This window comes from Juglans regia, chromosome 12 (genome assembly GCF_001411555.2).
Source record: "Juglans regia cultivar Chandler chromosome 12, Walnut 2.0, whole genome shotgun sequence".
NCBI lineage: Eukaryota > Viridiplantae > Streptophyta > Magnoliopsida > Fagales > Juglandaceae > Juglans > Juglans regia.
The window spans coordinates 15,541,339-15,562,112 of NC_049912.1; the positions used below are offsets into that span (position 1 = coordinate 15,541,339).

The 20,774-nt window shown below is 35.7% G+C and overlaps 1 protein-coding gene across 2 annotated transcripts; it reads left to right on the top strand.

Annotated features, from left to right (window-relative positions):
- The first annotated feature begins 5,925 nt into the window (after nucleotides 1-5,925).
- LOC108993856 (mitochondrial import receptor subunit TOM40-1-like) lies at nucleotides 5,926-15,640 on the top strand. 2 transcript variants are annotated; one of them, XM_018968890.2, is made up of 11 exons: nucleotides 5,926-6,270; nucleotides 6,473-6,554; nucleotides 6,657-6,756; nucleotides 7,004-7,099; nucleotides 7,241-7,291; nucleotides 8,932-8,997; nucleotides 12,901-13,002; nucleotides 14,077-14,145; nucleotides 14,224-14,307; nucleotides 15,023-15,118; nucleotides 15,330-15,640. In XM_018968890.2, exons 1-11 carry the CDS (start codon nucleotides 6,126-6,128, stop codon nucleotides 15,384-15,386), a joined length of 948 nt encoding a protein of 315 aa, XP_018824435.1. In that variant the 5' UTR covers nucleotides 5,926-6,125; the 3' UTR covers nucleotides 15,387-15,640. The 2 variants fall into 2 exon arrangements, with proteins under 2 accessions (XP_018824435.1, XP_035539806.1); XM_035683913.1 differs by lacking the exons at nucleotides 15,023-15,118; nucleotides 15,330-15,640 and adding an exon at nucleotides 14,509-14,623 and having other exon boundaries at nucleotides 5,932-6,270.
- The last annotated feature ends 5,134 nt before the right edge of the window (nucleotides 15,641-20,774 follow it).

Sequence of the window (20,774 nt, forward strand, 5' to 3'; positions counted from 1 at the left end):
TCCTAATGGCTTCAAGACAGACGTTCTTCACTTTGGAACAAAACCATTTTTCGGCATTAATAAAACGAGTCGTTTTGGCCATGGATTTGGGGATTTTCAAATATGAAGTTCAGTTTGGGGAAATGGAAACCGATGGAGTGAGGGGTGATTTTGTCTTTACATTGAAGGATTAGCATGTGAGAAGCACGTGGGTGAGTTTTCCGTTTGATTTAACTCTCATTGTAGACGGAAGGGGGGGATTGGGACGTTATAAAAGTAAGAGGGTCCACTTTGATGCAATCAATAGTTTCGGGGGCACATTGTGAATTGGGTGATAGTTGGAGGGGGCAAAGTGTAATTAACCCTAGTTTTCCAATTAGCAACTAATTATTTTCGAGGGTTTTATTGTTAAATTTTCTTATTTCTTGAAAAATCTTTAATGACGTTATGGATTTTCTTTGCTCAGGTGGTTATTTTAGTTCAACGTGCAAAGTTTGGAGTATAGTTTGGGTTTTTCTTAAAAGTACCGAAAATTATAGTAAATAAAGTTAAAATTTTTCTTTGCTTTTGGTTTTTTGTCTACTTCCTATTGGAATTGGCTATGGCAAGTTCATTACATTATTTTTTTTTTACTTTTTTTTTCTATATATTTGATAGGTTTCATTTTTCAATTTGTTTGGAAACTTGGGACTTGGGGTGTTAGTACCGGGTAATTTTTTTTGATGTGTTGTATAAGTGTGAGAACTATTTTTTTGATGCGTTGTATAAGAGTGTGAACTAATTTTTGATTGTTTTGGATTCAAGTCCAAAATTGAATTATTAGAGCCTTATGTAGAATATTAGCTTGAGTTGGATAACCATATTTTTTGTTTTTAGTTGGGTAACAATTTAATTTCCATATCTTTAGTTGAAATAGCGAGATGGACAAAGAGGAAGATGAAACACCATCTACGCCTTCTACATCGATTTCACCAACTCAAATATGAAACATATTGGTCATTTGGAAATGTCATTGTGTCTGATATTGTCATTTAGTTAAATCTATTTTTTATTTATGTATTATACGAATATTATGGCCCAGGAAACCCATACTACCCACCATTTATCACGCCTCAAAATGCATATCAAAATCCATATACATGCGCTTGGGGTAGCCAGGTAGATTCTTTTTAAACTTTTTTAGTTTTTTTTTTCTTATATGCATTTGGGATGTTCTAACACCATGCCTAACTACAGTTACCGTCGATGCCACCTTTTGCACCAACGATGCCCTACCGTCTGTCACATAATCCAGAGAAGTCCACACGAGTTCAACATACTTACCAGGTATATTCCTTTGAAACTTTTTTAGTTTTTTTTCTTATATGCATTAAATTTATTTGAACACCGTGTCTCATTACAATCTCCATTGAGTAATCCAGAGGAGTCAACAAGATTTGAAAAGACTCCCCAACTAGCAAGTGAATCATTAACTGTGCTATTGTCATTGGGTGATGAAACTGAAAAGAATTTTGGAAGTACAACACACACGAATGATCAGAGTTGTCATGCGACTAACGGTATTAGACTTTTAACCCAATTAGTAAACATCCAGTATTATAATATAAATTCTAATATGAAACATACATTTTCATTTTCAGAAACTTCCTCGGACGTAAATAAAGAGGCAGAGGCTGAGAGAACTAATGAAGTATCGGATGATGATGAAGGAGTTAAGGAGCCAAAACTTGGTATAGAATTCGCCACTGATAAAGAGCTTCTGGCATATTATAAACGATATGCCAAGCAACAAGGTTTTGGTGTTATCATACAAAGGACAAAGAGGGATGCATTTGGGAAACCAAAGTACGTGACAATTGGGTGTGCATGTGGCGGCAAGTACCATCTGAGTCACAGTAATATCTCGAAGCCGCAACCAACAATTAAAACGGACTGTAAGGCAAAGGTAAATGCTCACTTGGACAAAAAGAGTGTATGGGTTTTGACTACTACTGAGAATCATGGTACTGTCAACCCACAAAAATCTAGATTTTTTAGAGTCAAGTGTTTAGATTAATACAGTCAAAAAATGCTCGATTTGAATGACAAAGCAGGTATTCAAATGAACAAAAATTTTGGAACACTTATTGTTGATGTTGGGGGGGGGGGATTCGAGAATCTTGAATTTCCGTATTATAAATGCTTCAGGTTGACTATATGTGAGTTTTGCTGCACTAGGTTGAGTTTTGCTTTGTTTTGCTACATTTCATTATTATAAATGGGAAAAAAAGAGCTACCACTATTTTTCCTAGGACTATTGTCTTGCTTTGTGACTTTCTTGTATCATGCTCGATCCAATATTTTTCAATTTCGGTATGCCACCTTTTGGTATATAAAATAACTAGTTATTTGGTTTCAAATAAAAAAAAAAAGTTGCTGCATATATAGGTTGAAGTATCTTGTATGTACAGGTTGTTGCATGTATATATAGTCTCTAATTCCAACATTTTCATGATTCTTCTTAATTAATTTGCTGTATATTCTTGCCTACAATTTTAATTAATTTGCTAAAGCCAAAAAATAAAGTAAAACATTAACCAAGGAACTCAACATGTTTAAGTGGGCTTATCTGCATGCATTACAGCTTGAGCATTTTGCACTAGAGAGAGAGAGGGAGAGAGAGAGCCCTCATGTCAAAACTTGTCCAAGACATGTCCATAACAATCTAAAACATTGACAAAAGCCGACTCATTACATCATGTGCTCATTAAATTCACTAAACATGACTAATTACATCATATGTTCATTACAATCAGTTGTCCAAAGCTAAAACAGCTTACATGAGTCGGAGCACTGCCCAACATACATAAATGTTTTTGAGATACATAAAAATTACAGCAAAAATCGCAATAAGAAAATCTTGAACCACGATGTCAACAACACTTTTAAGGTTCCCTTATACTTCTTCTCCATTGCTTTATATTTCGCTTGTTCGATCATTACATGTTCATGAAATAACCTCTCATTCCTTCGTTGAGCTAACTTCAATGTCATCTTGCCACAGTAACAAAATGGTCTGTCCAAACTTGCTTTGCCTTTCCCTCTTGAAGTCCACGTCCTTGAACCGGTATTGGTACTTGAACTTGTCATTGGTAAATAGATAAACATAGTCCACAATAAATGAAGCAACAAGTTAGGCTGCTAAGTATTGCCATGACACTACTTGCAATATACTAAGTCAGGTTTCCCTCTTAGCATCGACAATAGATGGACAACCTTAAGATAAACTGAAATAAATTGAAATCATTTGCTAATTTCTGTGCAGTGGTTTTGGGGATTGGGTTGCTATAAATTGAAAGAAACATTTAGAATAGCATCAACATCATCATAGAATTCAGTTTTCTCAAGTACTTAGATATCAAGGCCTTAGACATCATCCCAACTTTGCAATTTTCTCAAGATGCTATAAATCACAGTCAAGTATATCAGAAATTCCATGTTTGAATGTGGGTTTAATTCCCAGGTTAGTCTTTAGCCCTGCCATGGATAAGAATACGATTCTAGGTAAGGTAGCTTAGCTAAAAAGTGCATGCACATGATCGTGTACTGCTAACTAGTTAAATCTAATGCTTTTTTTTTTTTTTTTTGTTTAAAAAAAAAAGCTAGCTCAAAATGAAGCCTCAGATCCCTAATAATTAATTAGTTGATGAAGTTAGGTACAATTGCAATAAGCCCTAGTGCATGTTTGTTTACTGATAATCTAGTCTATTAGCTTATAATTAACAACACGATTGTATTGGGCAGATCAATGATGGACATGATCTATATATGTGACTAGCTAGCATGCAGCGTGTTTGCTCAATGGTTTGCATGGGAAGAACAAACCCAAGTAAAAATGGTCGTTCCCTTTTGGCCTCACCCGCCTTTACTCTCTACAAGACTACAACATCATCCCAGAATTCAGAACTTATAACAAGTTGTGTGGTTAAGCACGCATCAAGTAGTGTAACATTAAACTTATATCAACTTAGTAGACATGAAATGAAGACATGCATCCAAGACAATTTATTAGGAAGAAAAGGAACGTAAAAAAGAAAACAAGAAAGAAAATGAAATTGTATGAGACTTTTTCTTATAAGTGAAATTGTATGATACTTTAACAGACGCTATGAATAATTCCAACTGTATTGAGATTCCACCTAAAGGATTTCCAAAGTTATTAGAACATTTTGCAACCTCGGGCTCGTTTGTTTTCAGAGATGAGATGAGTTGAGATTAAAGTTAAAAAGTTGAATAAAATATTGTTAGAATATATTTTTTAATATCATTTTTATTTTAGAACTTGAAAAAGTTAAATTGTTTATTTTATTTTGTATGGGGATTTGAGAAAGTTGTAATGATGAGATGAGATGATATGTTTTCTGAAAACAAACGAAACCTTAGAGATGCACCAACATTTTTGACTACCGACCAAGTGCCTATAAATACCACCTAAGCTACACCAATACATTTTATTTTATCAGTAAGAGGGAAACTTGTTAATGAGAATAGACAGAGCCCAAGTACATGGGACATATACAAGCTACACAAATAAATGAAGACTAAAGTATCTAAACTAGAAACAAAACAATCTACCTCTTGAATGACATCCGGTTTCTCCATCTGAACAAAGACTTTAGAATCCTGCCTTTACAAACTAGGCTTCTTAAAAGATGAAGACTTCTTTCGAAAGATTTGCAAGAAAAATAGAAAACTCTGTCCACTTCCTGATGATACAACTTGATCTACATAAAAGGCAAGGAAAATCACAACAAACCACTCAACAACCATGATAATCATGACCTCTGCCATCCCATTCACGCTATCACTCAAATCTCCCAACCGCATCCCATTAGTTCCCAAAAATTCTGAAAGATTTCTATTGAAATCTTAAATGTGACAGAGAAATTATAACCACCGGTATATCAACTCTAATCAAACCAAATTGCTAATTTGAGTGGTTGATCATATCTTTTCTCTCACATAAATCTAGAAGACTTCTATTGAAATCTTAAATGTGACGGCATAAGCTATGGAATGAATCTGTTCCCGTGCATGACAAGCTTCTCTTTATTACTTGCTCATTTTAGGGAGGAAAAACACTGGGCCCATTTGATAACATAGATGCATACACATAACCATTGGGCAGAATGTTTTCTTTGAGTCTTTTTTACAAATACTTGCTATTCATTTCTCAAAGTGACGTTATCAATTCATATCCCTCCATATTTCTATAACCCAGATTACAATCATCATAACAATAAGATTACAATCATTCAAAAAATTACACGGCATTTAAAAAAATTACCCAAATCGTCTTTGTGAAGAACAGCGGCAGGAAGTTTCTCTCAGGGTAAAGATATATGATTTTTTTGGGGGTTGAGCTCAGTCCATTGTCCCGGCTTTAGGAGTCCAGATTCGTTTCCTTCGTGGTAGTGGTAGTCAAGGTCTTGAGAGAGGGATTCTGAAGCGAGGTTGTGGTAGTCTGATTAATTCAGGGAGGGAGAGAATATACGGCACACGAAGTTGATTCAGGGAGGAAAAGGCAAGAGAGGGAGTGTCGACGAGGAAGGCAAGAGAGGGATGAACGAGAGAGGGAAATGAGTGTCAAGGGAGATGGTGAGTTCAAATTTCGAATTGGATTGGAGGAATAAGTGAACCGGTTTGCTAAGTGGATTTTCGTGTAGCGTGTGCTCGATAGAATCAAATGAAGAGTAGATTTTTCCTTTACATTAAGATCATACTTTTTGCTTGTTAAAGTAATTTTGTGAAATGATTTATAAATAATTAGTATTTTTTACTATGACTTTAAAGTTTGGATTTTAAATTTTAGTAACCCAATCTTTATTTTTGAACATGGTGTTACTCAATTCAATGGGATGGTAACCAATAAATTTGTCCATCTCTTATAAAAAAAAAAAAAAAGACTTGGGTATGACTCCAAACTCAAAAACAAGAGCCCTGCATCTCTCCCTCCCTCCCTCCCTAATTCCCTAGGGTTTTAGAAAAGTGCTTTTAGATTCTCTACTGGGTTTAGTGGGAGACGCTTACAGATTCAGATTCTGACTCGGGTCTATAAGAAAATCCTAAGACTTTTTGATTGATTGTTAGATAAGGGATTGAATACAATGGCGGCGGCCCTGAACGTTCCTCTTACTGCTTCAACTCCTACAGCTACTGCGCTTCCGCAGATGACGAAAGGGGAGGAGAAAGTGGATTACTTGAACCTCCCTTGTCCTATTCCCTACGAGGAGATCCACCGTGAAGCTCTCAGTTTGTCTTTCTCTCTCTGGATCACTGTTTTTCCCTTCTTTAAAGACTCCAGTCTGTGTGTTTGGTTGCATGTTTTTCAATCAGGAGCTTACAATTGCTGAAACATTTGAATGTTTTTCTTTTCTCTTTGTTTCTTTTTTATTTTTTATATGCAAAGTAAGATGGTATGCAATTTGTTGACAATGTGCATTTGTTTGGGCAGTGTCTCTAAAGCCAGAACTTTTTGAAGGGATGCGCTTTGATTTTACCAAAGGGCTCAATCAGAAGTTCTCACTTAGTCACAGGTAGCTTTGGCTTTCTCGATTTTGTTTCAGATTTCTGTGCATGATTTTCATTTTTTTAGTATTGATTTTGATGGTAACTGTTCGTTGTTCACCGCCTAACAGTGTGTTTATGGGACCAATGGAGATTCCTTCGCAATCTTCTGAAACAATTAAAATTCCTGCTGCTCACTATGAATTTGGTGCCAACTTTATAGACCCAAAGGTACCTGACCTCTTGTCCAAGGAAATTGGCTCTTTCATCATGAATTTTAGTTAACAATATGCTGTTGGCATGTACGGATTTTACATAGCTGATGCTTTTTGGGAGAATAATGACTGATGGGAGGCTCAATGCGAGAGTGAAGTGTGATTTAACGGAAAATCTTTCATTGAAGGATTTTACAATTGCTGAAACGTTTGAATGTTTTTTGGTTAACAATATGCTGTTGGCATGTATGGATTTTACATAGCTGATGCTTTTTGGGAGAGTAATGACTGATGGGAAGCTCAATGCGAGAGTGAAGTGTGACTTAACGGAAAATCTTTCGTTGAAGGCTAATTCTCAGGTGAAGTATACTTGATAACGTCTCCTTGATGGAATTTTTCCCTTTTTTTCCACACATGGCTCTATACATACATATATTTTGATGACAACGTCCCTTACAATGTACAAGACAGTTGATAATCTTTTTCTTGTGATTTCTCAGCTTACAAATGAGCCACATATGTCACATGGCATGGTTTCTTTTGATTACAAGGTTAAATTCTTTTACTTAAAAGCATGCTATTTGTTTTTACATTGCGATTTACTGATGATATTGTGGTAATTGGGCATAATTATTATTTATTTAAGCATCAAATCATGCATAACTCGTAAACTACCAGGTGTTCTACTACTTGTAGACCAAACTATCAAAATTGACACATTGCACCCTCAAAATACTAGGAATTGGGAAATAATACTCTGCATCCAAATCTAACCATTAATTTAGCAAAAACTAGACAAAGTGACATAATCTTAACTGTCAATTCCTACTGAATGTTGCTATTTTCTAGTTGGCAGTAGTTGCTGGATGCAATGGGTTGGGTTAGATGGTTTTAAGTGCAAAGTGTAAAACTCTTGGTAGTTTAGGGATGAAAAGTATTAATGTTTTATTTTATTTTGTTTCCTGATTTGCTGAGAGTTCTTTTAGGGCTGGTTTGGATAGTGAGGTGAGGTGAGGTGAAATGAGATGAGATGATTTTAGATAAGTTGAATAAAATATTATTAGAATATTATTTTTTGAATATTATTATTGTTTTGGTATTTGAAAAAGTTGAATTGTTTATTATATTTTGTATGAAAATTTGAGAAATTTGTAATGATGAGATGAGATGAGATGGGTTGAGAGTATTTATGTATCCAAACGGGGCTCGACTCTAGTGGCACTTTAATTTCTTGAAAGTTTGTTACCATCATAAGTATTAAGATTGCTGGGCTTCTCATTTTCTGAAATTCATACATGGACACAAATTTCTACTAATAGAGTTTATTTGACCCTTCATTTAAGGAGAGTTAAGGGGGCTAAAAATGCACATTTTTTAAAATAATTAAACTATTGAAAAAGAAAGTCATTTTAGTATGGTGATTATCTCATCTTATTCAAATTAAGCATAGTGCTACCAAGTTTCTTTTTTTTTTTTTTAAGAAAAAAATCCAAGTCATCAAAATATATTGGAAAACCCCTAGGGGTTGGCTCAAGTGGTAAATGCCTTGGTCTTTGAGGTATGCTCCCTCCAGGTCTTAGGTTCAAATCCCACTAGGTGCAAACAATCTATAGGGGCTATCGGATTGGCTGATTTTTCCGTTGAATCACCCAAATTGCACTTGCGGGAAACTCTTGCCGAGAGCCTGTGCATCCCCGGGATTAGTCAGGATGCTATTCTAGGACACCCTGTACCAATCAAACAAAAGAAATATATTGGAAAATGTTTGGGCATTAATTGATTCCACTAGATTTCTCGTGTTAATAATGAACAGAAAAACCCCTAGGGGTTGGCTCAAGTGGTAAAAGCCTTGGGTTTTGGGATATGCTTCCCTCAGGTCTAAGGTTCAAATTCTCTTGAGTGCAAACAATCTCTAGGGGTCATCGGAGTGAGGGATTTTCTCTTGAATTACCCGAGGTGCACTTGCGGAAAACTCCTTACTGAGAGCCTGTGCATGATCTTAATGGTGGACCTTCTATATCCAATAGGACTTCTCCTGGATTGCTTAATAAACTGTTCTAGTGGGTGTGTTTGTGTATTTAGGATTTACTCCCAACAGGTGGGTCCGAAAGGCCCTGCCTTGGTGAGGTTCTATTTCACAAAACAAAATATGGATCTTTCAATTTGTTGAAACCCATTGTATTCTGTGCAGGGCAAAGACTACAGGACCCAGTTTCAACTGGGAAATGGTGCCTTATTTGGAGCAAATTATATTCAGGTATAAGATATGCATTATTGTGATGTCTTTATCTTTATTTTGGTTTATTGTCTTTAAAACCCTGTTGTGGTGGTTGGATTATAAACAATTTTGTAAAAAGTGTATTATGAACTTATAAAAAATTATATTGAAAATCTGCTCATGGGTATATGGAAATAAATGAGCAGTATCAGTCATAGGTGGCATGTAGTATAGAATTTCTTGATGTAATCTGTTTGTATTATGGAAAGACCAGCCTGGAATAAAATAGTCAACTACAGGAACTGAGAAACATGATGTTTTTAAACTCTTGTCTAGCTATGACCATATAGAGAGATCATTCATTGTAGGCCCCGGTTCCTGCAAAAGATCGTTCCACCTAATATTCTCTTCAAGCATACAAAGATAGTTTTCATGATGATGCTTATATGGCCTCATCCAAAACTGCTTAGAATTTTATCCAAGCATCCTTTAGAATTTTACTTATAAAAAAAAAAGTTAAATGGCGCTGACCTTGTAGTTAGTGTGTTTTATCCTTTTCTTAATTTAATTTATTTAAATTTGGTTGATTTTTTTATGAGAATGGTAAGTTATATTAACGATCAAAAGGATAATATTCAAGTATATGGGGACTATGCATAAGATACACCTAACTAGAAAAAAAAAAAAAAATGAGCAGGCATCCAATGGTACAAAATGTATTAAAAAAGAAAGCTTTGAGTTCCCCTGTTGCCCTTGTGTTTCTTTCTAACCATATGCATCATTAAACAAATTGGGATCAGTCTCCGCAAGATCCTATTGGAATAACTCTCAAGTCTTCCTTTTCAACATGCTAGTAAGTTTTCCATCCATCTAGCCATCACCCAATCTAGCCTAAAGAGAACAAAAACTGCTTGCCTCATAGTTCTAGCTATCTTACAATGAAGTAAGAGGTGATCCATGGCTTCCCCATCTATCCCACGCCTGTAATATAAATTTACCACGTCATGTCTCGTACATTGTTTTTCAAGATAAGGATCTTCCCTATTGCAGCCATTCAGAGATCAATGCACTATGAAGTTTCTTGACCTCAAAAACCCGTCTCTTGGACAGAACCAATGTATTTTGTCTTCCCCATCTTGTCTCAATCGAGCAAAATAAAACTGACTGTGAAATGAGTTAAAGAGATCCATCTCCAAATCCTGTGCTGCTATGATAAATTCTACTTCCCATTGAGAAGATTTACTTGAAATTTAGAACCAGGAGTGATGCCCAAGGAAGAAGAGCCAAACCCGCCTGAATTCTAAAGACGGAAGCTTGTCTCTGTCATAGGAGCGCATCATTTTGAGTTGTATCTAGTTACCTATCAAAAAAAGATTTACTTGAAAATTGTAAATGATCAGCATCGATGCATCCTTTGCCCGAGCAATGAGGAAATAGATTTCGAAAGAACCCACTAAGAGGCTTATCTCCACAATATAGATCATGCTAGAACTTTTTCTTTTGTTTGAAGTTTTAACATGTGGAGATACACTTATTCTACTTCTAAGATTATGGATAGAAATTCAAAACGTGTGGTATTTCAAAGATAGCTAGATCATAATGGGTTCAATGCACTAGAAATCTAGAATGTGAAAGATTTTTGGAACAAATCAAGAAACAAGTTTATTAAGGCCAATTCTCTCTTTCCTTTTGCTGATGGGTGATATGACTCTGAAGATCTGCTAGAGCGACTAAATAGTTGGCATATAAGGGCTCGTTTGGACACTTCAAATATCTCAGAATATATGTGAATATTAGTAAAATGGTTTGATTTAAGATGTTTTATTGGGTTTTGGGAAAGGAGAGAGAAAAAGTTGAATAAAAATATTATAAAATTAAAAAATTGTTTGAATATAATTTTTAATATTATATATGTTTTGAGATTTGAAAAAGTTGTATTGCTTTTTGTGTTTTGTTTGGAAGTTTGGGAAAGTTTTTTTTTTTTTTGAAAGTTGTAATGATTATGTAATGACTAGATGAAAAAGTTGAAGATTTGAAATTGAAAAATGTTTTGTATTTAAGTGATGTTTGGGAAGGAAATATCTAAGAATACATTGTTACACAAACAAGGCCTAAAAGATGCCATACCAACTAACTGGTAACCATGAATTATAACTAATAATTAAATCATAAAAAATGGGGAAACTAATGTTCACAGTGAGCATTCTTATTCGCTGCCACGCATTTGCAAAGTCTAGGTAGATTGTTATTGGGTCCATTACAGTCTAAAGAGTTCAAACTTTTTCCTGCTTTTCTATTTCCAAATTTGTTGGTTAAAACTTTAACCTTCCTTTCATTTCTAGGAGGTTTGGTGTTGCCAAATGGTGGTAATATACTGGTTGTTTTCAACATAGGGCAATTTAAGAAAAATATAAGGAAGACTATGTTTGCACCCCTAAACTAACACCAATTTTTCAATTTATGACTGAAACTACCAAAATTGTCAATTTGCACCCAAACTACCTTTTTTTTTTTTTTTTGACAAATTGACGGTTTTGGTAATTTGGGGTGAAATATGAAAAAAGAGATGTAGTTGGCAGTGCAAAATGGATTTCCCCAAAAATATATGAATGTTGAATGCAGTGGTGACCATTTGTTATCCAATATGGACATATTGATTCTTCCTAGTTGCATAAAGTCCAGGTGTATGTTAACCATGTTGTTGCTTCTGCATTTTTTTTTATCTTCTCCAATTTTTTGACTAAAAGTTAGAAACTCAAAATTATGACTTTTTTTTTCAAAAAAAAAAAAATTATATTGATACAACTCTCCTATCATAATGCCTATTAAGCCTCGGACTGGGTAAGTGGAGTATGATGAAGTGAATGAGCATGGCAAAGATGTATTGAGTGGCGAGCCCCACATTGATTCATTACTACGTGTAACCAAGTTTTATAATTATTTAATGAGCTCTCATTGTAACCTTAATCGGTTCTTTTGGAGTACAAGCCCAGATGTCACTTGATCTTTGTGTGGGTTGTTACAAATGCTATCAAAGCCAATATTGTAATAACTTGTGGCATTAAGACTCTCAGGGCGATGTTTGGGCCTGATGAAGATGTTAGGGATTTGAGTGGAGGAGATTGTAATGCTGCTAAGTCCCACATTGGGTGGGTGAAGTATAAAAGCAGTGAATGAGTATGGTAAATATGCTCCGAGTGTCAAGTCGTACATTGGTTTCTTATTGGATGGAATTGGGTTTTATAATGATTTCATCGAGTTCCCAATTGTAAACTTGATTAGTGTTTTTTTCTTAAGTACAAGTTCTGATGTTGATTGGACTTTCATTGGGTTGGGACATTTGTATATTCCATGTGCACTTGGGCAACACCTTCTTTCCCTAATAAGAAAATTTGACTTATCAAAAAATTATTCTTCATAAGATTAGAAAAGGTGCAGGATGCCACATTAATCAACTTTACTAAAGATCTTGCTTTCTTACTTTGACCAATGTGTAAGAAAGAAGGGAATATCATTTTAACTTTTAAGATCAAGGCAGAGGAAGACCAATCTACATGCTGCTGTGATGATCCTCATGGCACCTTGAATCACAAAATACATAACGTGTATATTCTACATGCCACTTAGAAAATGCTTAGAAAATTATTAATTTCTTGGATTATATTCGTGATTTTCAGTTTTAGTAGCTTGGTATGTTCTTTGGACTGGAATGATAAATTCCAAAAGAAAATCTTTTTTCCAAAATGCCTTGAAATTACAGAACCTATATTGTTGATCCTGATGCTAGGCATTGCGGATATGCTGTATGATATTGCTTTAAATTACCATGCTATTGTCATTCTGTTTTTCTGCATTTGCAATCATCAACCTCTCTCTTTCTAGAGAGAGAGCGAAAGAGAGGAGAGGATTAAGTATTTTCTGAGAGAACTTAGTTTTTTTCAGAGTGTGACCCCCCATTTATCTTTTGGTGGTGAAGTATTTTGGGCTGGTCAGCATCGGAAATCTGGCATTGGTTATGCTGCTCGATACAACACAGATAAGATGGTATGCTGGCTACAGTTTTTTTTTTATTGCACAATCATTATAAAAACAATGTACTGATTTTTTATGCATTTAAAGTTATTTATTTATTTTCCTATATAAGCTTCTCTGTTCTTTTCTACGCTATTAAGATTTTGTCTTTTCTTGTTTCTGTTGTGAAATTCCCTGTGGCTGCCTTTTTTCCCCTAATAACATGTCACAATTGCTGACTGGCGTTCTTTGCCGACAAAAAATAAAAAATTGCTGACTGGCTTAAAGAGCTAGGCAAAGTGATAAGTATCTGTGGTGTACATTTTTGCTCTTCCCAAAAACTGAATGGCTCCTGAATACATTATGAGATGGTATAATCTCGCATGGAGAACCCTTTGGTTCAAGTTTTGGTGTAAACCCAAATATTATGTGACTTTGTATTTATTATTAAGACAATGAAAGTGATGGTAATCTTTCTTTACTGTGGATTCTGTGACACTCTAGTTTTCAACCCTTCTTTGCAGACCTGTGATATTTGAGGTCTTCTTTTCTTACTATCTAAAATACGGTTTCCCAGTAGCTGCCTAGAGTTTGGAGTTCCATACTTCAGCAGGCTAAGTTTCTCTGTTATTGTTGTATTGTTGAACGTTGAGCTTCTTTATTCCCTTGTGTGGAAAACCATATATGCATGGTAGTGGGGATAACTTTATGTTGCTCACTTAAAACCAATCGACAGAGGTGCTGAGGAATATATCTTATTTTCTATCAACTCATTTGTGTGTTCTAAATTCACATCCATGTTTATACTTCATGTGAGTCTGTGTTTTACATGTTGGCATAAGCTTGGTTCTTTTATGGTAAAAAATTTTTCACTTCTTGCTACCTATTAGATAGCATTTATGCCGTCTGTTATATTCATTTGTTCTAATGAACTCTATAAGTGGGAGTAGAATTTTTTTTTTTTTTTTTGGGAAAATTTTTTTATGCATTTGGGAATTTGGATAAAAAGATATTTGGTTCCTTTCGGGGCTGGCAGAAACATTCATGCTTTTTTTCCAACTTTTATTGGTGAATTTTTCTTGGCTTGTATTACCAATTTTCCCGCAGGTTGCCACAGGGCAAGTTGCTAGTACAGGATTGGTTGCTCTGAGCTATGTTCAGAAGGTATCTGAGAAGGTGAGTAAATTTAGCTTTTGAGATATTTGTTATGATTGTTACAAGTTTTATTTCTTACACCGTTGTCTTCCGTTTTAGGTTTCTCTAGCATCAGACTTCATGTACAACTACATGTCAAAAGATGTCACGGCCAGTTTTGGTTATGATTACATACTTCGACAGGTAGTTTCAGCTTTTGTAAACGCTCTTACATCCTTAAGTTGTTATATTTTGTCTGTTATTTCATTTACTGTTTAGCTATTTTATATTCCATGTGTGGTTGGTTATCAAATATGACTACATTAATTAGATTAAGATGTGAGAGGTAAGATTGATAGATTTCTTCAGCATCTTCATTATAATGGATATATCTTTTTTTGGCAGTCTGACTCTGGGCCTAGTCCATAGGCAAGTTTAGACAAACCCTCAAACTGAATTGCACTCAATTGACACGAGAGTTTAGGATATGCTTGCTTTGTATGCTTTAATCAGGTGGGTACGTATACAACTAGAACATGCAGCTAGTAGGTACAATACAAATTGTTTTGCTGTTAATAGATTACTGTGTTTAGTCTCTCCCTCTGTCTTTCTCTGCACCAATATAGGATAGCCCTGGAATCTTTTTTTTTTTTTTTTTTTTTTATAAGTCAAAGGAACAAGTTAAATAGCCCTGGAATCTTTTTTACACACTTTCCTTCTTTTGCCATGCCTGTCCACATTTAATTTTATCAAGACACTGAAGGCCCAGCTATATGGGTGTATTTCCATTCATAAAAAGGTTTCTTGGCATAAGATGATTCCAATCAGAAATTCTAATCATCTGTGAATGACTAGCTGGATTGTATGCTTTAGTCACAATCCCATCATTCTGCTTGACTAACTTTTACGATTCTTTCAGTGCCGCCTTAGAGGGAAGATTGATTCCAATGGCTGTGCAGCTGCTTTTCTGGAAGAACGATTGAATATGGGTCTAAATTTTATTCTTTCTGGAGAGGTGAGGATCAATTCTTATATCTTTTCTCTTACCTGCATTAGTTGCGGCGAATGGTCCGGTCCTCCGGACGAACGCATAACCAGGATATGTTGCATTTATCAATGAACATAGAATTTTCACCATGGAAAAGTGTAGAAAAGTTGCATAGATTATTAACTATTAGTGTAGAACATAGAATAAATAACAGGTTATTCAAATGTTTGTCTTGCAGCTAGACCACAGGAAGAAAGACTATAAATTTGGGTTTGGGCTGACAGTTGGCGAGTAGATTAGAATGGCTACATGATGTCGTTTTATCCTCACTGTTTTGGTAGCAGCAACTTTGTGGGCTATTGCTTTATTTCTCCCATGTCGCAGATCAGTTTTGTACTTGTAACATTATTTCTGGGTAGCTTTAGATGCTGCCTGCCTGCCACAATTCAAGCGGTTATATTGATTGATTTTAGTCTTGTCGCCGTAGGGCTGTAGAATGAGATCAAATCATGAAATTGAAGATACTGAAACTTGATTATCTTGCTTCCATCTCTCTCTGTTTATTGAGTGAGAGATATCGGAAAAGCATTAAAAAAAAAAAAAGAAAAAAAAAAGTTGGAATTTACATTATGCACCTTCAAACTACCATCTTTTTTTCAGTTTGCACGCTAAACTATCAAGATTGACTGTTGACTTTTAAACTTTCAAATTTTTAAAAATGTGCCCTTGGTAAAATTCTGACCGTTGAGATCTTTTAATTGTTGGATTTTAATTGAGTGCGTAAATTATATAAAGTTTGGTAGTTTAAAGGTGTCAACTGTTACTCGAGCGTTCCCAGCCGGCTAGGGAAAAGATTTCACATGTCTACAACCCACTCTCTATTGTAACCATTCATTTCTATTATTTTAATTAAAATATTATTCTCTTACAATCATTATTTCTCTTACAATCATTATTTCTCTTACTCTTCCAACTATTATATTTTTCAAAATCTATATTTTTTCAACTTTTTTTTTTATATTTCTCTAACAATTATATTTACGATTTTTTTTCCAAATTTTCTTCCCTAACGATCATTTTTTAAAAAAAAAAATCTTTTAATTTTTTCTAACAACCATATTTTTCAAAATTTGTCTTTTTCTAACTATAAGAAATTTTTAAAATTTCCAGACTTTCTAATGATCATTATTTTTAAAAAAGTATCCTTATCTAACGGTCATATTCTTGAAAAACATTTTCTTCAGACGATCATAAATTTTCTTTCAATAAAATAAGTTCATTTTTCTTCCAACATCATTCTAAGTTTCTTTTCTATTGAATCTCAATTCTTACTCTTATGGCTTGTCAGTTTTTTAAAAATCATTCTTTCTTTCGCAATATATTTCTTAATGACTTCATAGATGAGTTAGAGATTAATGATGTTATGGAGAAGAAGAAAGATCGGTGATTGAGCTAAATTATTGTATATTTTATACATTTAGAATCAATATATTTCAATTGTTTCATGACATTATTATTAGTTTTAGATGGAAAAATAGTTAAGAGACATAAATCCAAATTTTGATTTAAATTGATTGATAGCACAGTTTGTCAGAGTTGGCAAAAGGTTTGGTTTGGTGAGATTGCTATTAGACGAAAAGAGAAAGCAAAAACATGAGGAAGACAATAGAGTGAGGAAAATGTTGATCAATTCTATTCAGTGTGTAAACTAAGCTGTACATTATATGCTATTTATCTAAGAAGAAAATAATATTATGTACAAATGAATATACTAAATTGCCCCTAAACAACTATACACATTTCAGGAAGTTTGAGTATGTTGGGATTTCAGGAGGCACACAATGTTGTTGGCATAGCTGTTGAGTGATCTGTTTTGCTCATTACGTGTAGTGGCATAATCATCATCTAGTAGTATCCCCCCGCAAGATGAAGAATAGATATTTTCTATTCCCATCTTGAATAGAAGAGATGCAAACTGAGATGAAGGTAATGCCTTTGTGAAAACATCTGCAAGTTGTAAGGTTGAGTGAACATGGTAGGTGCAAGAAAATCTGTTTGTATTTTATCTTGGATGAGATGACAATCGAGCTTAATATGTTTTGTGTGTTCATGAAGACAGGATTCATAGCAATATGGAGTGCAGCTTGATTGTCGTAGTACAAGTCAACTAGTAGCGAGAGAGAATTGTTCAAATTCTTGAGAATATAAGACAACCATTGTAATTCACAAGAGGTGGTGGTCATTGCCCTATATTCAGCTTCAGCCGAGGAGCGAGATACTACAGTTTGTTTCTTCGAATGCCTGTATAACCACGACGTATTAGGCCGAGTATTAGGAGAAGATACAAAAACTTGTGATAGAGCATCGAGAATCAAGGCAAGAGGCCCAATCCAAATCTGTATAACCACAAAGTAGGAGTGAAGAACTTGAAGAAAATAGGAGACCTTGGCCCCGCACATTCTTTATGTATCGAAGAACTTGCTGAGCTGTATGGAGATGTGAAGAGATCGGTGTGGTCATGAATTGGCTCAAAATATGGACGACATAGCTTATATTAGGCCGAGTAATTGTGAGGTAAATTAAATGACAAACTAAGAGCCGATAGGGGAGAGGATCAAAGAGAAGCTTGCTGTCATCTTTCCTGAGTTTCAAATTTTGATCCATGGGTAACTTGAGTGGATAAGTGCCAAGGGAACCAGCATTAGATAAAATCTCCGAAGCGTATTTCCGTTGGCAAATTGAAATTCCTTTGGATGAACGAGCGACTTCGATGCCAAGAAAATATCTAATATCTCCAAGACATTTGATGCGAAAATGATCATTGAGAGAGTGTTGAAGGGCAACAATGGAATCCAAGTCGGAGCTAGCCACGATGATGTTGTCGACATAAACTAGAAGGGTCGTGAATGAGCCATTGTGTAGGTGTGTGAAGAGACTGTAATTTGCAATGGACTGCTGAAAACCAAAGACAATTAAGGCATTAGAAAACTTAGAGTACCATTGTCTTGATTGTTTTAAGCCATAAAAGACTTTTGTTGAGTCGGCAAACTTGGGTCGGAGATCCTTTGAAATAGCTAGGGGCTTTCGCATGTACACTTCCTCCTCTAAGTCACCATGGAGGAAGGCATTTTGAATATCAAATTGCCGTAGAAACCAGCCCTTAATAGAGGCAACTGCCAAGAGAGTGCGAAAGGTGACCAATTTGGCCACGGGTGAAAAGGTTTTGTTGTAGTCAAGACCTTTTTGTTGTGTGAAACCTTTGGCAACTAGGCATGCCTTGTATCGCTCAATAGTTCCATCGGAATGATGCTTAACTTTTAAGACCCATTTGGAGTCAATTGAGTGTTTTCAAGGGGGCAGCTCGACTAAAGTCCAAGTGTTGTTGAGTTTGAGAGCTAATATTTCAGAAGTCATAGCCTTGCACCAGTTGGGATTCTTAATTTCTTCACCATAAGATGTAGGTTCAAAAGTAGAAGAGATGGAAGATGCAAATGCATGATAAGAAGGTGATAGTTTATGAAAAGAAAGGGAAGATGATAGAGGAAAATGTTTACTTGAGATGCAAGGCATTGCCAAGGACTGATGGAGAAGAAGTAGAACTGGCAGCACAAGTATCCTGTGAAGATGAATTTTGCATAGTCTGAGGTGGTGGGGGAATGAGAAGGGAGGGGCAGATATAATCATGTAAATGTGGGGGAGGGTGAGGAGTACGAGTTGAGCGTCGAAAAAATGGAGATGAATTAAGGGATGATTCTTCAATGGAAGCTGGGTTAGTGGGTGCTTCGGATGAAGTGGGAGCAGGGTTAATAAGTGTTCGGATGAGATGGGAGTTGTTTATGAGTGTTTCGGATGAGGTGGGAGGTGATACATGTGCGTTGACAGGAATTGAGTCAGGGTCAGGAAGTAGAATGTTGGGAAAATTAGGATTAGGAGAGGGGATAGAAGAACTGGGGAGAAGATATGGTGTGTGAAAAGGACATAGATGTTCATGGAAGATAACGTCCCTAGAAACAAATATTTTGTGTGTGTCAAGATCAAGTGGACAATAGCCTTTGACGCCAAAGGGGTATCCGAGAAAGGCACATCGTCTACTTTGGGGATCAAATTTGTATCGGTTTCGAGAAGTTGTGGAAGCAAAAGCGAGGCACCCAAAGACTCGAAGATGGGAATATGAGGGAGGTTTGTGGAAAAGAACTTCAAAAGGAGACCTGTTTTGAAGGAGTGGAGTGGGCACCCGATTTATTAAGTATGTTGTAGTGAGAATACAATCTAACAAAAAATGTAAAGGCATGCCAGATTGAAATCTAAAAGCTCGAGCTACTTGAAGAAGGTGTCTATGTTTTCGTTCAACCAAACCATTTTGTTGGGGGTCTTGACACAAGAGTTTTGATGGATGATGTCGTGGTCAGAATAAAAATTGTTCATGGAAAATTCTAAGCCATTGTCACTACATAAGATTTTGACTTGAATGCTAAATTGAGTAACGACTAAATGGCAAAAAGTTTTAATACAAGGTCATGCATGAGATTTATTTTTCAAAATGTAAACCCAAGTACAAAGAGAGAAGTCGTCAACAATAGTAAGAAAGAAACGTGAACTATCATGGGCTGGGATTGAGTGTGGGCCCCATAAGTCACAGTGCACTAAATCAAAACAACCATGAGTAGAATGAGTGCTAGAAGGAAAAGGCAAACGTGTTTGTTTGGTGAGAGGGCAAATTAAACAAGGTAAGTTTTTGTTTGTATTCATTTGCGTAATTACATGAGGATAATGGATAAGTTCCATTTGGAAAGGTAAGGTATGACCTAATCGACAGTGCCATAAATCAAAGGTGTTGTCGATAGGTTATACAACAGCTAAAATAAAAGTGTGATGATGGAAATTCTGAGATAATGTATGCACCAAGGCATGAGGCGAGACATTTTCGGTGAGGAGGTGATAGAGTACGTGTGCCATGCTACCCTTTCCAATCGTTGTCCAAGGAAAAATGCCTATATAAAACACAAGTCAGAAAGAAATATAACGCAACAATTAAGTTGTTTGGCAAGCTTTCCAGCAGATAGCAAATTAAAAGAAAACGTTGGAACACGTAAAACATTGTGAAAAATAATGGTGGTTGTTACTTGCACAATACCAGCATGAGTGACAGGTGCGAAGTCGCCATTGGGGTGTTTGACAGAGTATGAAACTGAGGATGTGATGTGAGTGAAAAAAGGACTACAAACTATATGGTCAGTAGCACTCGTGTCAATGATCCATGGTGTAGAAGAATAAAAAAGAAGATGATAAACAACAAGAGATAACAACGGTGTTAAAAGTATGTGGGTGAGGAGAGTGAACTGTTTGGAGGGGATTAGCGGAAGGGGAAGCAGGAGAATTCCTGTTATGCAACAAGGTTATGAGCTCATTGTATTGCTCCTTAGTCAACACCATGTTGGATTTAGAAGAGCTTGTGGAATTAGGGGACTCGATAGCAACAACACTGATGCGAGTTTTGTGGAGCTTGTGTGTCCGATCATTTCGCAGTGAGTACAAAGGGGAGCCTCAGTATTGCCCGACTTGAAGCATTAAGCCAAAGTGTGGTTTGTGATTTTACAATGGGAGCAGTAAGGTTTGTCCCTCTTGACAGCAAAATTGGAAGGTTTGGGAGAGAAGTTTCGAGTTGCCAAAGCAACTGAATCAA

Excerpts from the sequence above, each read along its gene's own strand:
- LOC108993856 (XM_018968890.2), top strand. The coding sequence starts at position 6,126 with ATGGCGGCGGCCCTGAACGTTCCTCTTACTGCTTCAACTCCTACAGCT. Across the intron at positions 6,271-6,472 it reads GATCCACCGTGAAGCTCTCA|TGTCTCTAAAGCCAGAACTT; the intron begins GTTTGTCTTTCT and ends TTGTTTGGGCAG. Across the intron at positions 7,292-8,931 it reads TGGTTTCTTTTGATTACAAG|GGCAAAGACTACAGGACCCA; the intron begins GTTAAATTCTTT and ends TATTCTGTGCAG.